Source organism: Dromaius novaehollandiae, chromosome 12 (genome assembly GCF_036370855.1).
Source record: "Dromaius novaehollandiae isolate bDroNov1 chromosome 12, bDroNov1.hap1, whole genome shotgun sequence".
Classification (NCBI taxonomy): domain Eukaryota; kingdom Metazoa; phylum Chordata; class Aves; order Casuariiformes; family Dromaiidae; genus Dromaius; species Dromaius novaehollandiae.
This window is the reverse complement of record NC_088109.1, coordinates 7,456,975-7,471,682: the sequence shown is the minus strand read 5'-3', so window position 1 is coordinate 7,471,682 and position 14,708 is coordinate 7,456,975. Positions and strand designations below refer to the sequence as shown.

General features: G+C 36.4%; 1 protein-coding gene across 4 annotated transcripts in view; it reads left to right on the top strand.

Moving 5' to 3' along the window:
• RAF1 (Raf-1 proto-oncogene, serine/threonine kinase) overlaps positions 1-14,708 on the top strand; it is an 81,754-nt gene that overhangs the window by 49,872 nt on the left and 17,174 nt on the right. For 3 of the 4 annotated variants that reach the window (XM_026099525.2, XM_064518838.1, XM_026099524.2), the window contains exons 3-8: positions 5,565-5,780; positions 6,666-6,778; positions 7,887-7,989; positions 9,624-9,781; positions 10,746-10,844; positions 12,311-12,464. In XM_026099525.2, coding sequence (XP_025955310.1) covers positions 5,574-5,780; positions 6,666-6,778; positions 7,887-7,989; positions 9,624-9,781; positions 10,746-10,844; positions 12,311-12,464 — 834 coding nt within the window. In that variant the 5' untranslated portion in view covers positions 5,565-5,573. The remainder of the gene's footprint in view (positions 1-5,564; positions 5,781-6,665; positions 6,779-7,886; positions 7,990-9,623; positions 9,782-10,745; positions 10,845-12,310; positions 12,465-14,708) is intronic. The other variant, XM_064518839.1, reaches the window with a different exon arrangement.

Here is a 14,708-nt window from a genome sequence, read left to right as displayed (position 1 = left end):
CTGTATAAACATTAATGTAATGATTTTGTTTCAGAAACATGTTTGTAACTCATTTAAAGGAAGAAAAACTACATATTCTGGAATAGACATAAACTAAGAACTTTATATTTATGAAGGCATCATTGTAAAATCTTTCCTCCTTTATTTTAAATGAAATTTTCCTTTAGAAAATATCAGACATCTTTTCACTGGAGTGAATTGTTCTGGATCTTGGGAGAGTTGGAGAAAATGAATTTAGTTTCAGTAAAAATGGCTTTCATCAGATACTGGTTGGAGCAAAAGACCCAAAATGAATAAACAAATCAGTGCTAGGGCCCAGGTTATGAGACACTGAAAGGTAAGCTATGCTGTACACGTGTCTTACATGTTAAGGTGGCCAGAAATGCAGCTAACCTGTGTCCTGTGAAATAATTTGTTGGTTTTTGCTGTTGTGTTTGCTCTGTGTTCAGTGTACCAAATAGAAACTGTCTGTATAATATTATGTTGTGTAATTATATATTTTTTTCTTCAGTTCAAAGCTTGTCTAGTGGTTACCAGGTGCTCTCATTCTCTTACCTGGTTTTAAGTATGCAGTGAGCTGTTTGATTTCAATGTGGATATTTTTGTGTGCGTGTATAAATATTTATCTATGTAACATGGTTCTTTTTCAAACTGCCTTTACACTAGCAGACAGTGGAAAGGCGTGTTACTTATAAATTACTTCTTAGCAGCACAGTTTTTTGTGACCGTCTCTATTCCACAATAATAATTGATGATAACTTAGAATAAGAGCAGTGACCACGTCCAAAAAGCGAACATGTCTAGTCGCTGCCACATGTGGTATCAAATTTGAAGCATTCTTGGCTTGAGTGAAGAGGTGTTTTGGGGGATCTGGACTGTCTTGTCATCCAGCATGAGGGTTGCCTCTGAATAGTTAAAGTCATCAGCAAAACAATCGATTTCTGCTGTTTCTTCCATATGACAGCCCTTACCTACTGCATGCCCTTGTACCAATGGATACCAAGAGGGGGTTTAGCAGCCTTTCACCACAGATTCCCTGTCTCTCCCCAGGAGACTGTGGATGTCCTGTAACCTTCCCTTTCTTTGTTGCCTCCCCCTCTGCCTTCAGGCCCACTGCAGGGTTTTGTCCTCCCCAGGCCAGATCTGAGCCAGGTTCTCCTCTTCTCCAGTCAATGATTGCTCCTCCATGGAGCACGCAGGTAGAACCAAATAGCCTTCAGCTTAGGCGGGAGGAAGAGCCAAGGATGGCATGTCTTAAATAGCAGGGAATATTTTACCTGCTGAGGTAAGGAAGCAAATACTTTCATTTTCTTGAAAAAGAACTCTCAACATCTGTGAGAGAATCCAAGCTGTCGGGGACAGAGTCATGAATTACCGCCAGAAAGATGGCTGATGAATGACTGCAGCTACTTAGTGAGTATCAGTCTGAAGGAGTGTTCAGAGTGCCATTGAATATGCTGTGTTTCCTTGAGCAAATCACTTATCTGAGGCAAAGATCCTAGGAAAGAAAAGGATGTGAATGTATAATCAAAGATACTTGTATTGTGCAGAGGGCTGATAGCAGTTGCTGTCTTTACATTTTTGAGCTTGGGTTGTGTGCACACAGTTAGAAAAACTGTTTCTATGACCTCTGAGTAGGCTCTAGTCTGCTGTAGTATGTAGTAGGCCTTTCGTATTTGGAAGGGAGAGTAGGAAAGTACCTTTTTATTGTATGAAACAGCCTTTGTCAAGATACAAGTTGAATTTTTTGCCACTTCCTGTTTTTTCTTGAATTCTTCAGGAAGTGTTGGCAGCATGTCAAAATATTAAACATAAAAACTGTTTTGTTAGATTGTTGTCAGCTTCAACAGTGGCAACAAGGAGCTTTTGATAATTGCCCTGTTATTCCTTGCGTCACCTTACTCAGTAGAGGAATCCAGTTGAGCTCTTGCCTTCTTGTTTCATCTCACACGGTACCTAGAAGGGTGAAATAGTCCCCCAAAGGTGGGAAGTTAAGAGGAGGAAAGAGAACAAATTGACTGGATATCATCCAACCCCCTTATCTAACAATTTATCTGCACTCCATTTTATTGTTGCTAATTAGTTCATCTTTTGGCTGTCCATATGCATAATACAGTTTTTGCAACGGTACATAACTTTTCTCACCTTTCTGATTCATAGCAGTAGGAAGTTACATGTGAATTGCTAGATTATTGCACTTGTAGTTGCTTGTGCATGTTGAACTCCATCACATTCCTCAAATTTTATCTCTCCTTCTCTTTCCTTTTTCCACAACTTCCCTGTGTTGTCCCATTCCTTGTTCCCATTTCACATCAGCTGCAAGACTAGTCTCATGTGCTGTAGGTTTTAAAAAAAAAGTATCTAGCTCCTGTTAGATTTTGATTGGGTATTGAGTTCTAAATGTTATTGATATATAAAAAAAATATATTTTTAAACCTTTGAGCAATTGAACCTGCACAACTGGAGTTGATGCAGGAATGAGAATGAGTGGCAAGAGGGAAGGAGAGGATGTCGTTATTGTCGTTGTATACATTGTCAGTGAAAGAAAGGTTCACGAACTAACTGCGAATTGATGAGTTCCCTTTGTAACAGAGAATGTGGGAGCCCCTTGTGTGAAGTGGAGGATGGAGGCATGTAGTTTGTAATAGGTGTGGTGAGAAAAGTGCCCTAGCATGTGGTTTGCATAATACAACAAATTTCATAGGGGAGCAGGCAGGCAACTGTGCAGAGGTCTTTGAAATACAAGGGAGCATGAGGCTCATGGAGACTGGTAAGCAAGCCACAAATGTATAAAATGGTTATGCTATAGAGGCAGAAAAATGGGACCTTTTATTTTTCCAGATGAAGTGATACCAAAGTGTCTGTTTCCATACAAAGAACACAAAGGAAGAACTTTCTTTTATAGTTTGTAGAGTGATGCCTTTCACAATCACAAAGCTTTTGGACTGTTGTACCAAGAGATTAAGCACAGAACTAGACAGGCCCTCTCATTTGGGTTGAGACCAGTTTATTAGTAATTTATGATGCAACTCCGGAACAGGTTAGACTGACTGAAGTCAGCTCTGCTTGCGGTCTTGCCCCTTCTCAGCTGCACAAGCAGAACAAATGCCCGCCTGATCCTTTGGTGAGCCAGTTCAGGCATTTATACAGTAGAAAGCAATTAGTGTTTTTGTTGAATTTGTTTCTTACTAACCTAGATTACTTCAGTTTGTCCTAGAGCCGCAACTTCAGAAGAGTGTGCCACTGTTGCAGTACCAGTAGTGTAGAATTGCTACTACGCTTGCTCTTTTTGGAACTTTTTTAGACCTTTCATCTAATTATCGCTTCTGCTTAGTTTATGAAATGCAATCATCTAGCATTTTGTGGCTGTGGACTGTAATGTTTTAAGAAATACCACAGAGGAGTTGACAAAAGGATAAGAACCCAGTATAAAAATGTGATCTTATAGAAACAGATCTTATGTAGATCTTATAGAAACATCCTGTATACACAGTCTCTTGGAGAAAAAAAAAATTACTTCCAGGCCAGAAAGTGGCATCAGAAGTAGACTTATTATGATGTTTCTTTATGCGTGGTGGTGTTTCACTTAAATCTGAAACAGAAACTTAATGTAATTCCTCCTATGAAGATTTTTAGCAGTGTTACATGCAGCAGATTTGTTGCATAAATTGAAAGAGATACAATAAATGAGGTAGAGGATTACTAAGGAGGAGAGGATGGCTTTTATTCTTGCTTCTGCTACAGAGTTTGCATGCAATGGGTGGGCACTTCAAAGGACTCGAACCTTTTTCTCTAAGGTTACTAGTTACTTAGTTCTTTTCCAGATACTAATCAGAGTCTGTGTAGCAGTGCTGCATACTTATGAATCTAGCTGAAGCTTGTGGGAGTTGTGCTTTGAGTGAAGTGCATGGAAAAGGTTTATCCTTTAGCACATCCTAAATCGGACATTTAACATTAGTGAAGATGTTTTTCCATGAATTCCAGTACTTTAGCTCTTCAGCTGTAACAAAAGACATCCTCCTCTCTGACATAAGCTTATGAAGATTTAGGGATAGGGGAGCTCTATTTTTTTCTTTTTTTCTTTTTTTTCTTTTTTCTTTCTTTCTTTTTTTTCTTTTTTTTTTTTTTTGCATGGATGCTGCATAGTAGGACCTGAGGAAATCAATTAAGAGGTTCAAATAATTTGCAACAGAGAATGCACAGGGCCACACACCAAATGATGAAACTTGAACAGTTATTGATAGGTATTCAGTAAAGGAGTGTTTAATATTATGTACTGAATTATGTTGTTACTGGTTTCAGGGGAATTGTATTGGTCTGTCCTGTACCATAAAGGGACTGAAATAAGATTGCCTGGAAGATCTTTATTTTGACATTTCTTCGCTAACTTGTTTTTTTTGACTTTGCAGCCTTAATATGACTTTACTTCCCTTTCATAAAGATGATCAGGAATATAGATGGTGTGCTCAGCTTCTGAAGATTAATTTAGCACAAGTGCACTTCTTTTGTCATGTTAGTAGATTAATGCTAAGTAGTATGAACATAAATTTCTCAGATTTTTATAGCGGGATGCAGTTTCATGGGGAAATAAACTACCATACTTACTTTCCTTGTTTCATTTATTTTACCTTCTCTCTCCTCTTTCTTTTTGGAAGCGTGGAAATGAATCTGGCTACTTCAATCTTTTTTTTTTTTTTTTTTTTTTGGCTAAATTTCCAAGTTCAAAACTGTTTCAGATTTTGTTTTTGTTCAGTTTTGAGTAAGATGCTTGTAGCATAATTTGGGTATCAAATTACACTGGAATTGTAATAGTGGGGAAAAAATGTACTGATACTTGTACTTTTGCACTGAAGTGTGCAAAAGTAGTACTGTGCTGATTTAGAGGTACATAGGGGTTTGTGCATGTCTCTGCATTTGGAGGAGAGGTTTAAGCTGAAATGCAGCTGAATATATGCTGTGTGGGTGTTTTTATTATTCTTATTTTTATATAATTTGTTTGCTGTTTTATAGTATGTGCTTTGCGACACTTAAAACTTCCTGTATTTTGTTGTATACTAACAGCATTAAACTTGCTACTCATGTTTAAAAAATAATCACTGATAAAATAGAACTTCTTCAGTACTTTTTAATTAAAATTTCAATTGGGCCTCTCCTTTTTTTAAAATACAGTCCATGCCTTCCAGGCTATATCTAGCTTACAGGACAATTCTCTTGCTAGCTTCTAGCTACCTTCTTGAAGGCTCCTCGGGCATGGATTACCTAAATTAAGATGTTGGTAAGCTGCTCCTCTGACACCACAGAAGCAGTCGAAGTGGAACTACATGTACATTGTTGCTGATCTATGTGAAAGTCAAATGCTTTCAAGACTTAGGCTAATTATGCAGATGTGGGTGAGCTGTGTATGTGTAGGTCGATCATGTCACAGGCGAGAAGGCAGTGCACAGTTTTCAGATGCCTTCAAAAGAGGCTGTGAGATCTGCTCTGTTAGGAAGAGTGAGTACCACTTCTTTATAGCTAAGGATATTGTAATTTTCCCTTACTCTCCTAATTTTTTTGTTTCTTAGGTTGCATCAATGGAGCACATTCAGGGAGCTTGGAAGACTATCAGTAATGGTTTTGGAGTCAAGGATTCCGTCTTTGATGGCCCAAACTGCATTTCACCTACTATTGTCCAGCAGTTTGGTTATCAACGCCGAGCATCTGATGATGGGAAAATATCGGATACTTCTAAAACTAGTAATACCATTCGGGTTTTCTTGCCCAACAAACAACGCACAGTGGTAAGTCTACGTTACCTGTATGTAAGAAATCCATTGCTAATGCTGTGACATGTCTGGCAACAGAAATGCCAAACTTCACAAAAAGGTCTTTTTGTGATTGGATAAATTGTCATCAGTTTGTTAATTGTAGACGGTGTATTTTGAAAACAGTATTTCTGTTTTCAGAACCTGTATTTTTCTACCTCAGTGCTGTGGTTTATCAATATACATGAACAAGGTATGTTTCTTAAATATCTAACACTAAAAGGCAGTAGTTGGCTGATCAAAATGATGATGCCTATGTGAAGTAAAACATATGATTATTTCTATCACTGTTTTCTTCACTTGGATGCCCATAGTGAATTATGGTAGTTTAAAGCTGAATTGAAACTTCTTAGGGGGTTACACTTGTATGAGTGTTTTTGGAACTGAGCTTACCAATAGTTTCTTAAATCTTAGTAAAGTTTCTGGAAATCTAATTCAGGCCTTTTTCTTTCCCTTAAGGTAATTCCATTTGCCTGCATTTCTATTACTTTTATAGGCTACCTGCATGTCTGAGTGCTGTATAAAATTCTGTTTCACAGAAACTTAGTAAATTGTAATAAATAAATAAATAAATAAAAAAAAAATTAAAAGTTATGAAATGGCTTCATAACTTCCTTTCATTAGTATAGAGTAGTTGTGTAGGGCAGACAATATGCCTGTCTGGTATCCAGTGAATTAAACTGTGCAGGCACAGCAGTCTATTCTTACATAATGCAGGGTAATTTTTATTTATTTACTTACAGTTATGCAGTTTTACTGGAGCCTCTAAAGAAAAGGAGAAGAATCTGACTTCTTTCCTAAAAAGCTTAATCTGATTCTGCCATCACTCATTACTTTTTTTTTTTTCTCCTTTTGTCACAGGTAAACGTGCGAAATGGGATGACCCTACATGATTGTCTTATGAAGGCGCTTAAAGTAAGAGGTCTCCAGCCAGAATGCTGTGCAGTTTTTCGACTTCTTACTGAACCAAAAGGGTAGGGGTCTATAATGTTACATACGAAGCTTTTAACTAGAGGATTTAAAAATCTTGGGTTTAGAAGAGCGGCAATAATGCTTTCTTCCCCTCTTCTGTTAGTTTCTTTTAAGAGTGCAGTTCAGTTGTGAAAACCTCTTTATTGCTTTCCTTGCTCCTCCAAAGGGCAACCCCTTAAGCTTCCTAGAGTAATACAAAAATTTAATTATAGTTTCATTTCAAAACTAAAATAAATATTGAAAATGTTCAGAATTGAGGAGGAAACTCAAGTGCTTTTAGCATCTTAGAGTGGAGGTTTTTCTGTTTTTTTTTGTTTTTTCTTTTAATCATACTCTAGATCAAATAGTATGGTATGCATTCATATCTGAGCTATAATTTTCCTCTGTGTTCGTAGTTTGCAAATGTCAGCATTGGTGATTCTTGGCCAACTTGAATGCAGATCTCCTGTGTCTGTTCAGTTTTAAGAATCTGCAACCCTCTAGAACTTACCAATGTGTGGATTTAAATCTCACTTCAGATATTCCTTATATTTTGTAGGACCGGGGATGCTGCTATTAAATACCAAATGATTCTTTTACAAGCTGAGGGAGTGAAGGTATCTCATGGCGTTAATACATTTAACTTCACACCTCAAAAGGCTTGGGCTTAATGCTCTTTTACACCTCAGTCATGAGATGGTCATTTGTGAGTTTACATTTCTGTGTAATTTGGAGGTCCCAAATAACTTTAGTGCTGAAGCATGTCATTTGGATTTCATGTTGCTTAGTCTGCCATTCATAATTTATTATGTTGTGTTTACAAAGGTATTTCTGTGACTCCACCATAGCTTCTAGATGCCTTATCTATATTCCAAATAATCAGTATATATAAATGACTTCCATGTTCAAACAAACAAAAAAGAGTTGAATTACTGTGGCTTCAGAATTGGTAGTTGCTTACAATTTTTTGTGAAAAGTTGCTGAAATACAGTTCATCATAAGAGATTAGCCCACTTCTTTTGTATTTATTTTTAGTTTACTCAAAGTGCACAAAATGTATATTATTGATTAGACTAGACTACTTTTCTTTCATCTCATACGTAATTTTGCCCTCCCCACTCTTTCTTACAGGAAAAAAGTGCGCCTGGATTGGAATACAGATGCTGCTTCCTTGATCGGAGAGGAACTGCAAGTGGACTTCCTTGATCATGTCCCACTCACTACACACAATTTTGTAAGCTGTTTATCTTCTGTACTTTAATATAAATTGTATCAGTTGACCTGGATATTCAGTCAAAGCATGTTTTAGGCATTAGGTGCCTTTTGGCTTTCTAAACATAGGAAATTTCAGAAGTGATGATGTGATTCTTTTTCCCCTAACCCCAATGGCTAAATACCAGTTGACAATGAAATGCTAGAATTTTATTTACAGTTAGTGTTTCCTAGGTGTCAGAACTTTAAAAGTTCACGTTAAGCATATTCATCAAAGTTCTGATGATTGCCATTCTTGTTACATGGGTTTATATGAATGTTTATATTTCTGCAACTGTTACATTTGGATATCATGGTTTAAAGTTCAGAACTGGGAGATAACTTGCATTTTAAGTCTCTGGTTCATAAGTAAATAAATGCTGAATAAGCTCGGTAGCCTTGGGGAGCTTTAGCCAATTGTACTGAATGTACAGGGGTGCTGTTAATTCTGCAAGGTCATGACACGATGTTGCTTTGTGACCTAATGCTTTCTTGCAATTTGACCAAGTGTGTGTGTGTGTGTGTGTGTGTGTGAGGGGGGGTTTGTTTGTTTGTTTTTGTTTTTTTGGTGATGTGAGACTTTTAGACTTGCAGTTTCTTCTCAGCAATGTATTATTACAACTAAAAGTATTTATTAGCTCTATTTTGTGTGAATTTTAATTTACATAAGGGAGGCAAAGCAAGATGCACATAAGTAGATGAGAATAATCATAAGAATTCCTACTATTTTTTTAATTTGTTCTTTTTTTTTTTATGAAGAGATAATGCCTAACTCTAACAGTTTCACCTTGTGCTATTTTATTCTCCTTACAAGGGAACTCCATTGCTATATTCTAGCCTATTTGTTGTTTTGACCCAGAAATACATTGTGGCAAAACTAAAGGATAAATGCTTACATCCATTAGAAAAGTTATGAATGATTTACGTAAAGCCCAAAGCAGCTTTGCTTCTGCTCTGCAGTTTTAAAAAACTGCAAATGCATTTGTCTGCAATTGGTCACCAAAAAAGCAGTACTGCTCTCGGCATCTGGAGGAGGCTCAAATTTGGAGCTCTGGAGGAGGGAACACTTTGGTTCATTTATATTTATATATATTTTTTTTAATTTTAGAAGCTTTGGAAAAACATGTCATTTAAAAATATTAGTATTTCCTTAAACTGTTTTACTTGCTAAGGAATTTTTCTATTTTTCTTGTGCAAGAAGTATTGATCATACATAAACTCACAACATTTTAATCACTAGAAAATTAGGTGGTTCATATGATCTGATCCGCTTTCAGTTTAATTTAAAAAATAACAACAAAACTCTTCTTCTCACTTCTCTTCTCTGCCCCCCAACTCACTCACCTTACTAGGCATAAGATGGTAGAATACACTTTACATTTTTTGTTAAATGATCAGGTGAACCATGCCTTAAATATTTGCAAACTTTTCATTGTTTCCAGCTGAACTGGAAATATATGCAAGAATACACAGGTGTGGCTTTAAGTTTAGTAACATCTTGGGGACATTGGCAACACTTACTTGCTATTTAACTATTTATGTCAAGGTTTAAAGATGTTCATTTCAGCTAATTAAGAGAGCTAGTAGCTTGAATTAATCATTTAATGTGTTTTTTAGGCTCGGAAGACATTTCTAAAGCTTGCATTTTGTGACATCTGCCAGAAATTCCTGCTAAATGGGTTTCGGTGTCAGACATGTGGTTATAAGTTCCACGAACACTGCAGCACTAAAGTTCCAACCATGTGTGTCGACTGGAGCAATATCAGGCAACTCTTGTAAGGACAATTCCTTTTTAGTATCAGTAGTAATTTTCCATGACAGAAGAGCATCAATTTTTTATCTCTAATAATAGAGATGAATTTGGATTGTTGAGAAGCGTAATCACTTTCATCAATACGGAGAACTTCATGAAACAGCCAGCAATGACTGTCTATGCCCAGATGATGAAGGCCATTTACATTACATGCATTTTGTTCTTGCTGCAAATTTAATACTCCGGGACAAGCAAACAAAGAGATCTTGAAAGATGAAGCAATTGCTATAGTGCCATTTTGTTTCGACATAGGAAGACACAGTAATTCCTCTTGCATAATACTTCTGTTAGGGGGAAAAAAAGCTAATGATTCGGTTGATCTTTAGCTATTGGAAAAATGAGTGTTTCAGAATGATCACAGCTTTTTTAACTTTGAAAATTCTGAGAAAAGTGATAAAGGGTAATATATTTCCAATATTGATTAGAGGGAAAGTTCAAAATCATTTTGCTTGAAGTCCAGTTATGCAAAAGTACTAAAACCTATTATTGAAATATCCACGATTTTAAATATGTCTTAATTAGTGATTGTGTTTTTCTAACTAAAGTTAGTCATATAGTTATTCATATTCTAATATGGAGCAGTCATCAGTGGTGTAGGATGAATTGTGTCATTTTGTGCTGTCTGGGTTTAATTGAACTTAGTAAGTTTGGTCTAGAAAACTCTGCTAGGAAAATCTGAAACCGAATGTAAAATGATTTGTGTCATCAGTCTTTAAATTCAGAAATAACTCATGAAAATTTCTTTTGGGAGTCTGCAGGCATAGCTTTTAGTCATATCTCACACACAGTAAAAAAAAAAAAAACTATATAAAGACAGAGCCATAATTATAATGAAAGAAACAGCCCTTTAAATTCTCAGCTTCAGCAGCATTGTACAGGAGGTAGTGTAGCAGTTGAAATTGTAATTGTTTTTGTTGATATTTCAGATTGTTCCCAAATTCAAATATCAGTGACAGTGGTGTCCCTGCACTACCTCCCTTGACAATGAGACGGATGCGGGAGTCTGTCTCCCGGATACCTGTTAGGTAAGCTAGTATTTCCTGTCATTTCTGTTTTGGGAAATACAGTTGTTTAAAAACAAAAAATCAAAACACCCCAACTCCTCAAAAGTAGAACAGTCACGTAGAAGGTCGGGATGAATGTGCAAGAAGGCAACACCACTTCATCATAGATATTATGTAATAGCCTTTCTTGTTCTTAGATTCAAGCAATCCATTGATTTGGGATCTTATAGTTTTAGTTTTTAATCTTAAGATTTTAAGTGAAGTTATTAAAGGTTTTTTGGAGACCTTTGTTTTCCTGCCCAAGAAACTTCAAGGCTCCCTTTGATATTGTGATAATTAGTTTTATATTTCATCTGATCAGGTAGTATATATGTAAAGATTTGACTCATTTGTTTTGCATGACTTAAATGGCATAAACTAAAATAGTGTTCTGTTGTTATGACTACAGATAGCTTAAAGAGAGAACAGTGGGAACTGTGAAAATATGGTCGTCTTAAAGGAAATTCTGAGACTTAAAGTTCCTGTAGATTTAAATGCTGAAGTAAAAGTTGTTTCCCTTCTGAAGGGGCCTGTCTTCTGATCCTAATTTGTGCCTGTATTCTTTTCCTTGAAATTCTGGAGCCTGAAGAGGGCAGGCCACCTTTTGTTTTTTCTACATCCTTTTGACAAATGTTGGCCTATTCAGGAATGAGGCACAGAGCATGTAGCTGACCTGTAAATGATTTTATTTGTTCATGTATTTTAGGGGGAATTGCATCAGTAATTGATCTTGCGTTTTCTTTGCCATCTTACTCTATTTCCAGTGTTGTTAAACAGTGATTTATTAACTTGATATTCTTTTAAGCTTTTTGTGAAGGCTGGCTGGCTTCAGTTAAGCTACTTGTGTGATTTGGGGTAAATAGGGTTGATTTGCCTTAGCTGTGATTTATAGCTCTCCTTGAACTGAATTTTACAGTGTTGGCCTCCTTTTAGCTGGTTTTGGGTTTCATGACTTCCTTGCTGGCTGTTCTGTGTGAGCCATTGAACAGTCTTGCAAATCTTTACAAACTTAGGGTTTAGCAGTAAAAGTAGCTTTTAAGCTATGCATTTAATAGGCTTGAAATGAGGTGGTTGTTTAAATTTTGCAGATCCAAATTAATCCAACAGAGAGAGTATTTTATCAGTGTCTTAAATGTGATTTTATAGGGATTGAGGCGAACCATGGCAAATTTTTTTAATGACAGAAATGCAGAATACTGTTAAAGATACCTGGCAGGTATGCTGACTGTCAAAATCCTACTTCAAATTTTTAAATTTATTTCTAAATTAAACTGGGCATGATTTAGCTGACCGAATAGTTTAGTTGGCAAATAATCTCAACTTGTCCTCTGTTTGGAATTCTGTGTATATTGCTCTTGGACAGGATGTGTTGAACGGTATTTTTCAACTGCTACGGGAAGAAAAAAAAAATAACCCTAACTTTCCCTTTCTCTCTCTTCCCTTCTCAGTTCACAGCACAGGTATTCTACACCTCATGCCTTCACATTCAACGCATCGAATCCTTCCTCTGAGGGCTCCCTTTCCCAAAGACAGCGGTCTACATCCACACCAAATGTCCATATGGTTAGCACTACAGTGCCTGTAGACAGCAGGATAATCGAGGTAATATTGCTGAGGGGACTAGTATGCAGTTAAGCTAAAATTGCAACTGGCTACCTAATAGTTCCTGGTTGTTTTTTAAATTTTAGTTTGCTTCTGTCATTTGCATAATGTTTTCCTTAGTTGGCTGACTGATGAAGAATATAGATGAGACATTTGCCCACAAAGTTAATAGTTCTTTCATGCAGTCTTCATCACCTTTGCTAAAGTTTTAGGTAGATTTTGGTGCCCATTCTTTGTAAAGATGGGAGGGATCTTAACATTCAAAAGTTTAACAGATCTGGAAAAAAAATCAGTTTTGCTGAAGAAATACTTACTGTTGGGCATATCTAAAATGTTCTTTGAAACTTGCATCTGGATTTATTCTAGGGTTTTTTTGTTTATTTTAAATCTGACTGGAGGTACTGTAAGTCCACATTAGTTCTCAGGGTCTGAATAATGAAATCAGCTTACTGGCAGTTGTTGTGCATTACATCCATATGCTTGTGTGGTAAAGCCACCTTTGAGATTTCTTTTTTCTGCTGTTACTTGCTTCCAAGTTTTTTTTTTAACTTTTTTTTTTTTTCCTCCTTAGACTGGCAGTAGTGAGGGATAATTTTTTGAAGTCAGGCCTAAAGGAGACAATTTTTTGTGTTGGTGGTGGTGGTTTTTTCAGTTTTGTGTTTTTGTTTTGAGATAACCTTAACAAAATAAGGAGTGGTTTGCAGGAAAGCTTTGCAGAAACAGTGCTGAACTGCAGGACTATAGAGAGAGCAGTGTTTGGTTTTTTTGCTCTGTGATAGTTTAAAAACTCTTAAGCCAAACAAAATCCTTACACTGCTGAGTTTACTTGCTTCTTCAGCTGATCGTTTATAAGCTTTATAGCCTATTTGAAATGTGCCAGAGAAGTCCTTGGGACCTTTTGTGGAGCAGAAGCAAAGTGCATCGCAGTACTATGAAGCTTTCTTAGAATAGCAGCTTTGTGTCAGCCAAGTTTCACAGAGCAAGATACCCATCCCTTCTCTTGTTTTCTTAGGCTTGCAACCTGTTTTTTTGCTTCAGCAGCCTTCTGGCTGATGATGTTTTATGGCACAAGAAAAATCATGAAACCCTCCAGAAGGAGAATATTAAATTCTATAGTGTGATGAGCTTTTAAGGAGACTCTAGTTTTCTTTGTACTTTATGTACAGCAGTAAAGAAATGCTTTCTACTCTGCCCTTCTCAATATCATAGGGGACTGAAGGGAAGTAGCTGTCCTGTTTTAGAGGCGATAGCTGCTTTTCCAAAAGGCTTTAAAAAAAAAAGGGAAGTATTAAATACTATCTGGTAGGGTATGTGAAAGACCATCTCAATAAAGTGATTTACCAAAGTATGGATACTAAGTGGAGTTTTAGGCTTGAAGAGGGATACTTTACAAGTTTTGCTGCACTTAATTATCGTATAGCAAACAAATTAGGTTACTTCTCCTTTCATTTATCCTAACATTTAATTCAGAAATTTTTTTTTATACTCCCTCTGTTCTTTTCTTTTATCTGTTACCGTGTTGGCCTAGAATAACAGCCTGAATGCTTCTCCCAGTTCCTGGTGCAGACGATTTTGTTTGAGGGGAAGAGTAGGTATTTTCTTGGTGCCTCTTGCTTTCTTGTGATTAACAGGATTGCTGTAACTTGTAAGCCATGGCAGTGTCCACATGAAATGTTTAATCTGGAGTTGATTTAATGAAAATCTGTATGGCATGTTTATACTTAAATGTTGAGGACACTAATTGGAAGAGGCAGATTGATAGAGTAGCTTCATTTTTAATTTAACTGGATGAATCCGTACTTCTACAAAATTTATTTGATGGTGTGAACTTGAATAGGCTTGGGTTAGAGATGTATTTGGTCATGCAGTTTTTAAAGTAAAACCGTCTCAAACACATCTATTGTGTGGCCTTTTTCCTCTGGAAACTATTTAGTTGAATGTAACTGTATGAAAACCTAGATTAAAAACATGATGTACTATCTTTGCTTCACATCAAAGCAAAGATGACAGACTACAGCACTCGTATATGTATTATTATGTGTGTTGTAAGACTAACTGAAGAACCCTGATTTCATTTGCTATAGGATTCATTAAAAAAAAGAAAGTCTTTAACTTAGGATCGAAGTGCAACAAAATTTTTTTTTCCTTAAAATATGTAAGAACTATATGTATGTAAGTATGAGAGCAATTTAAAATTACTTAGTGATTCTTTATCAGCTCACTTGAAGGAAGCTTAAATTCCCA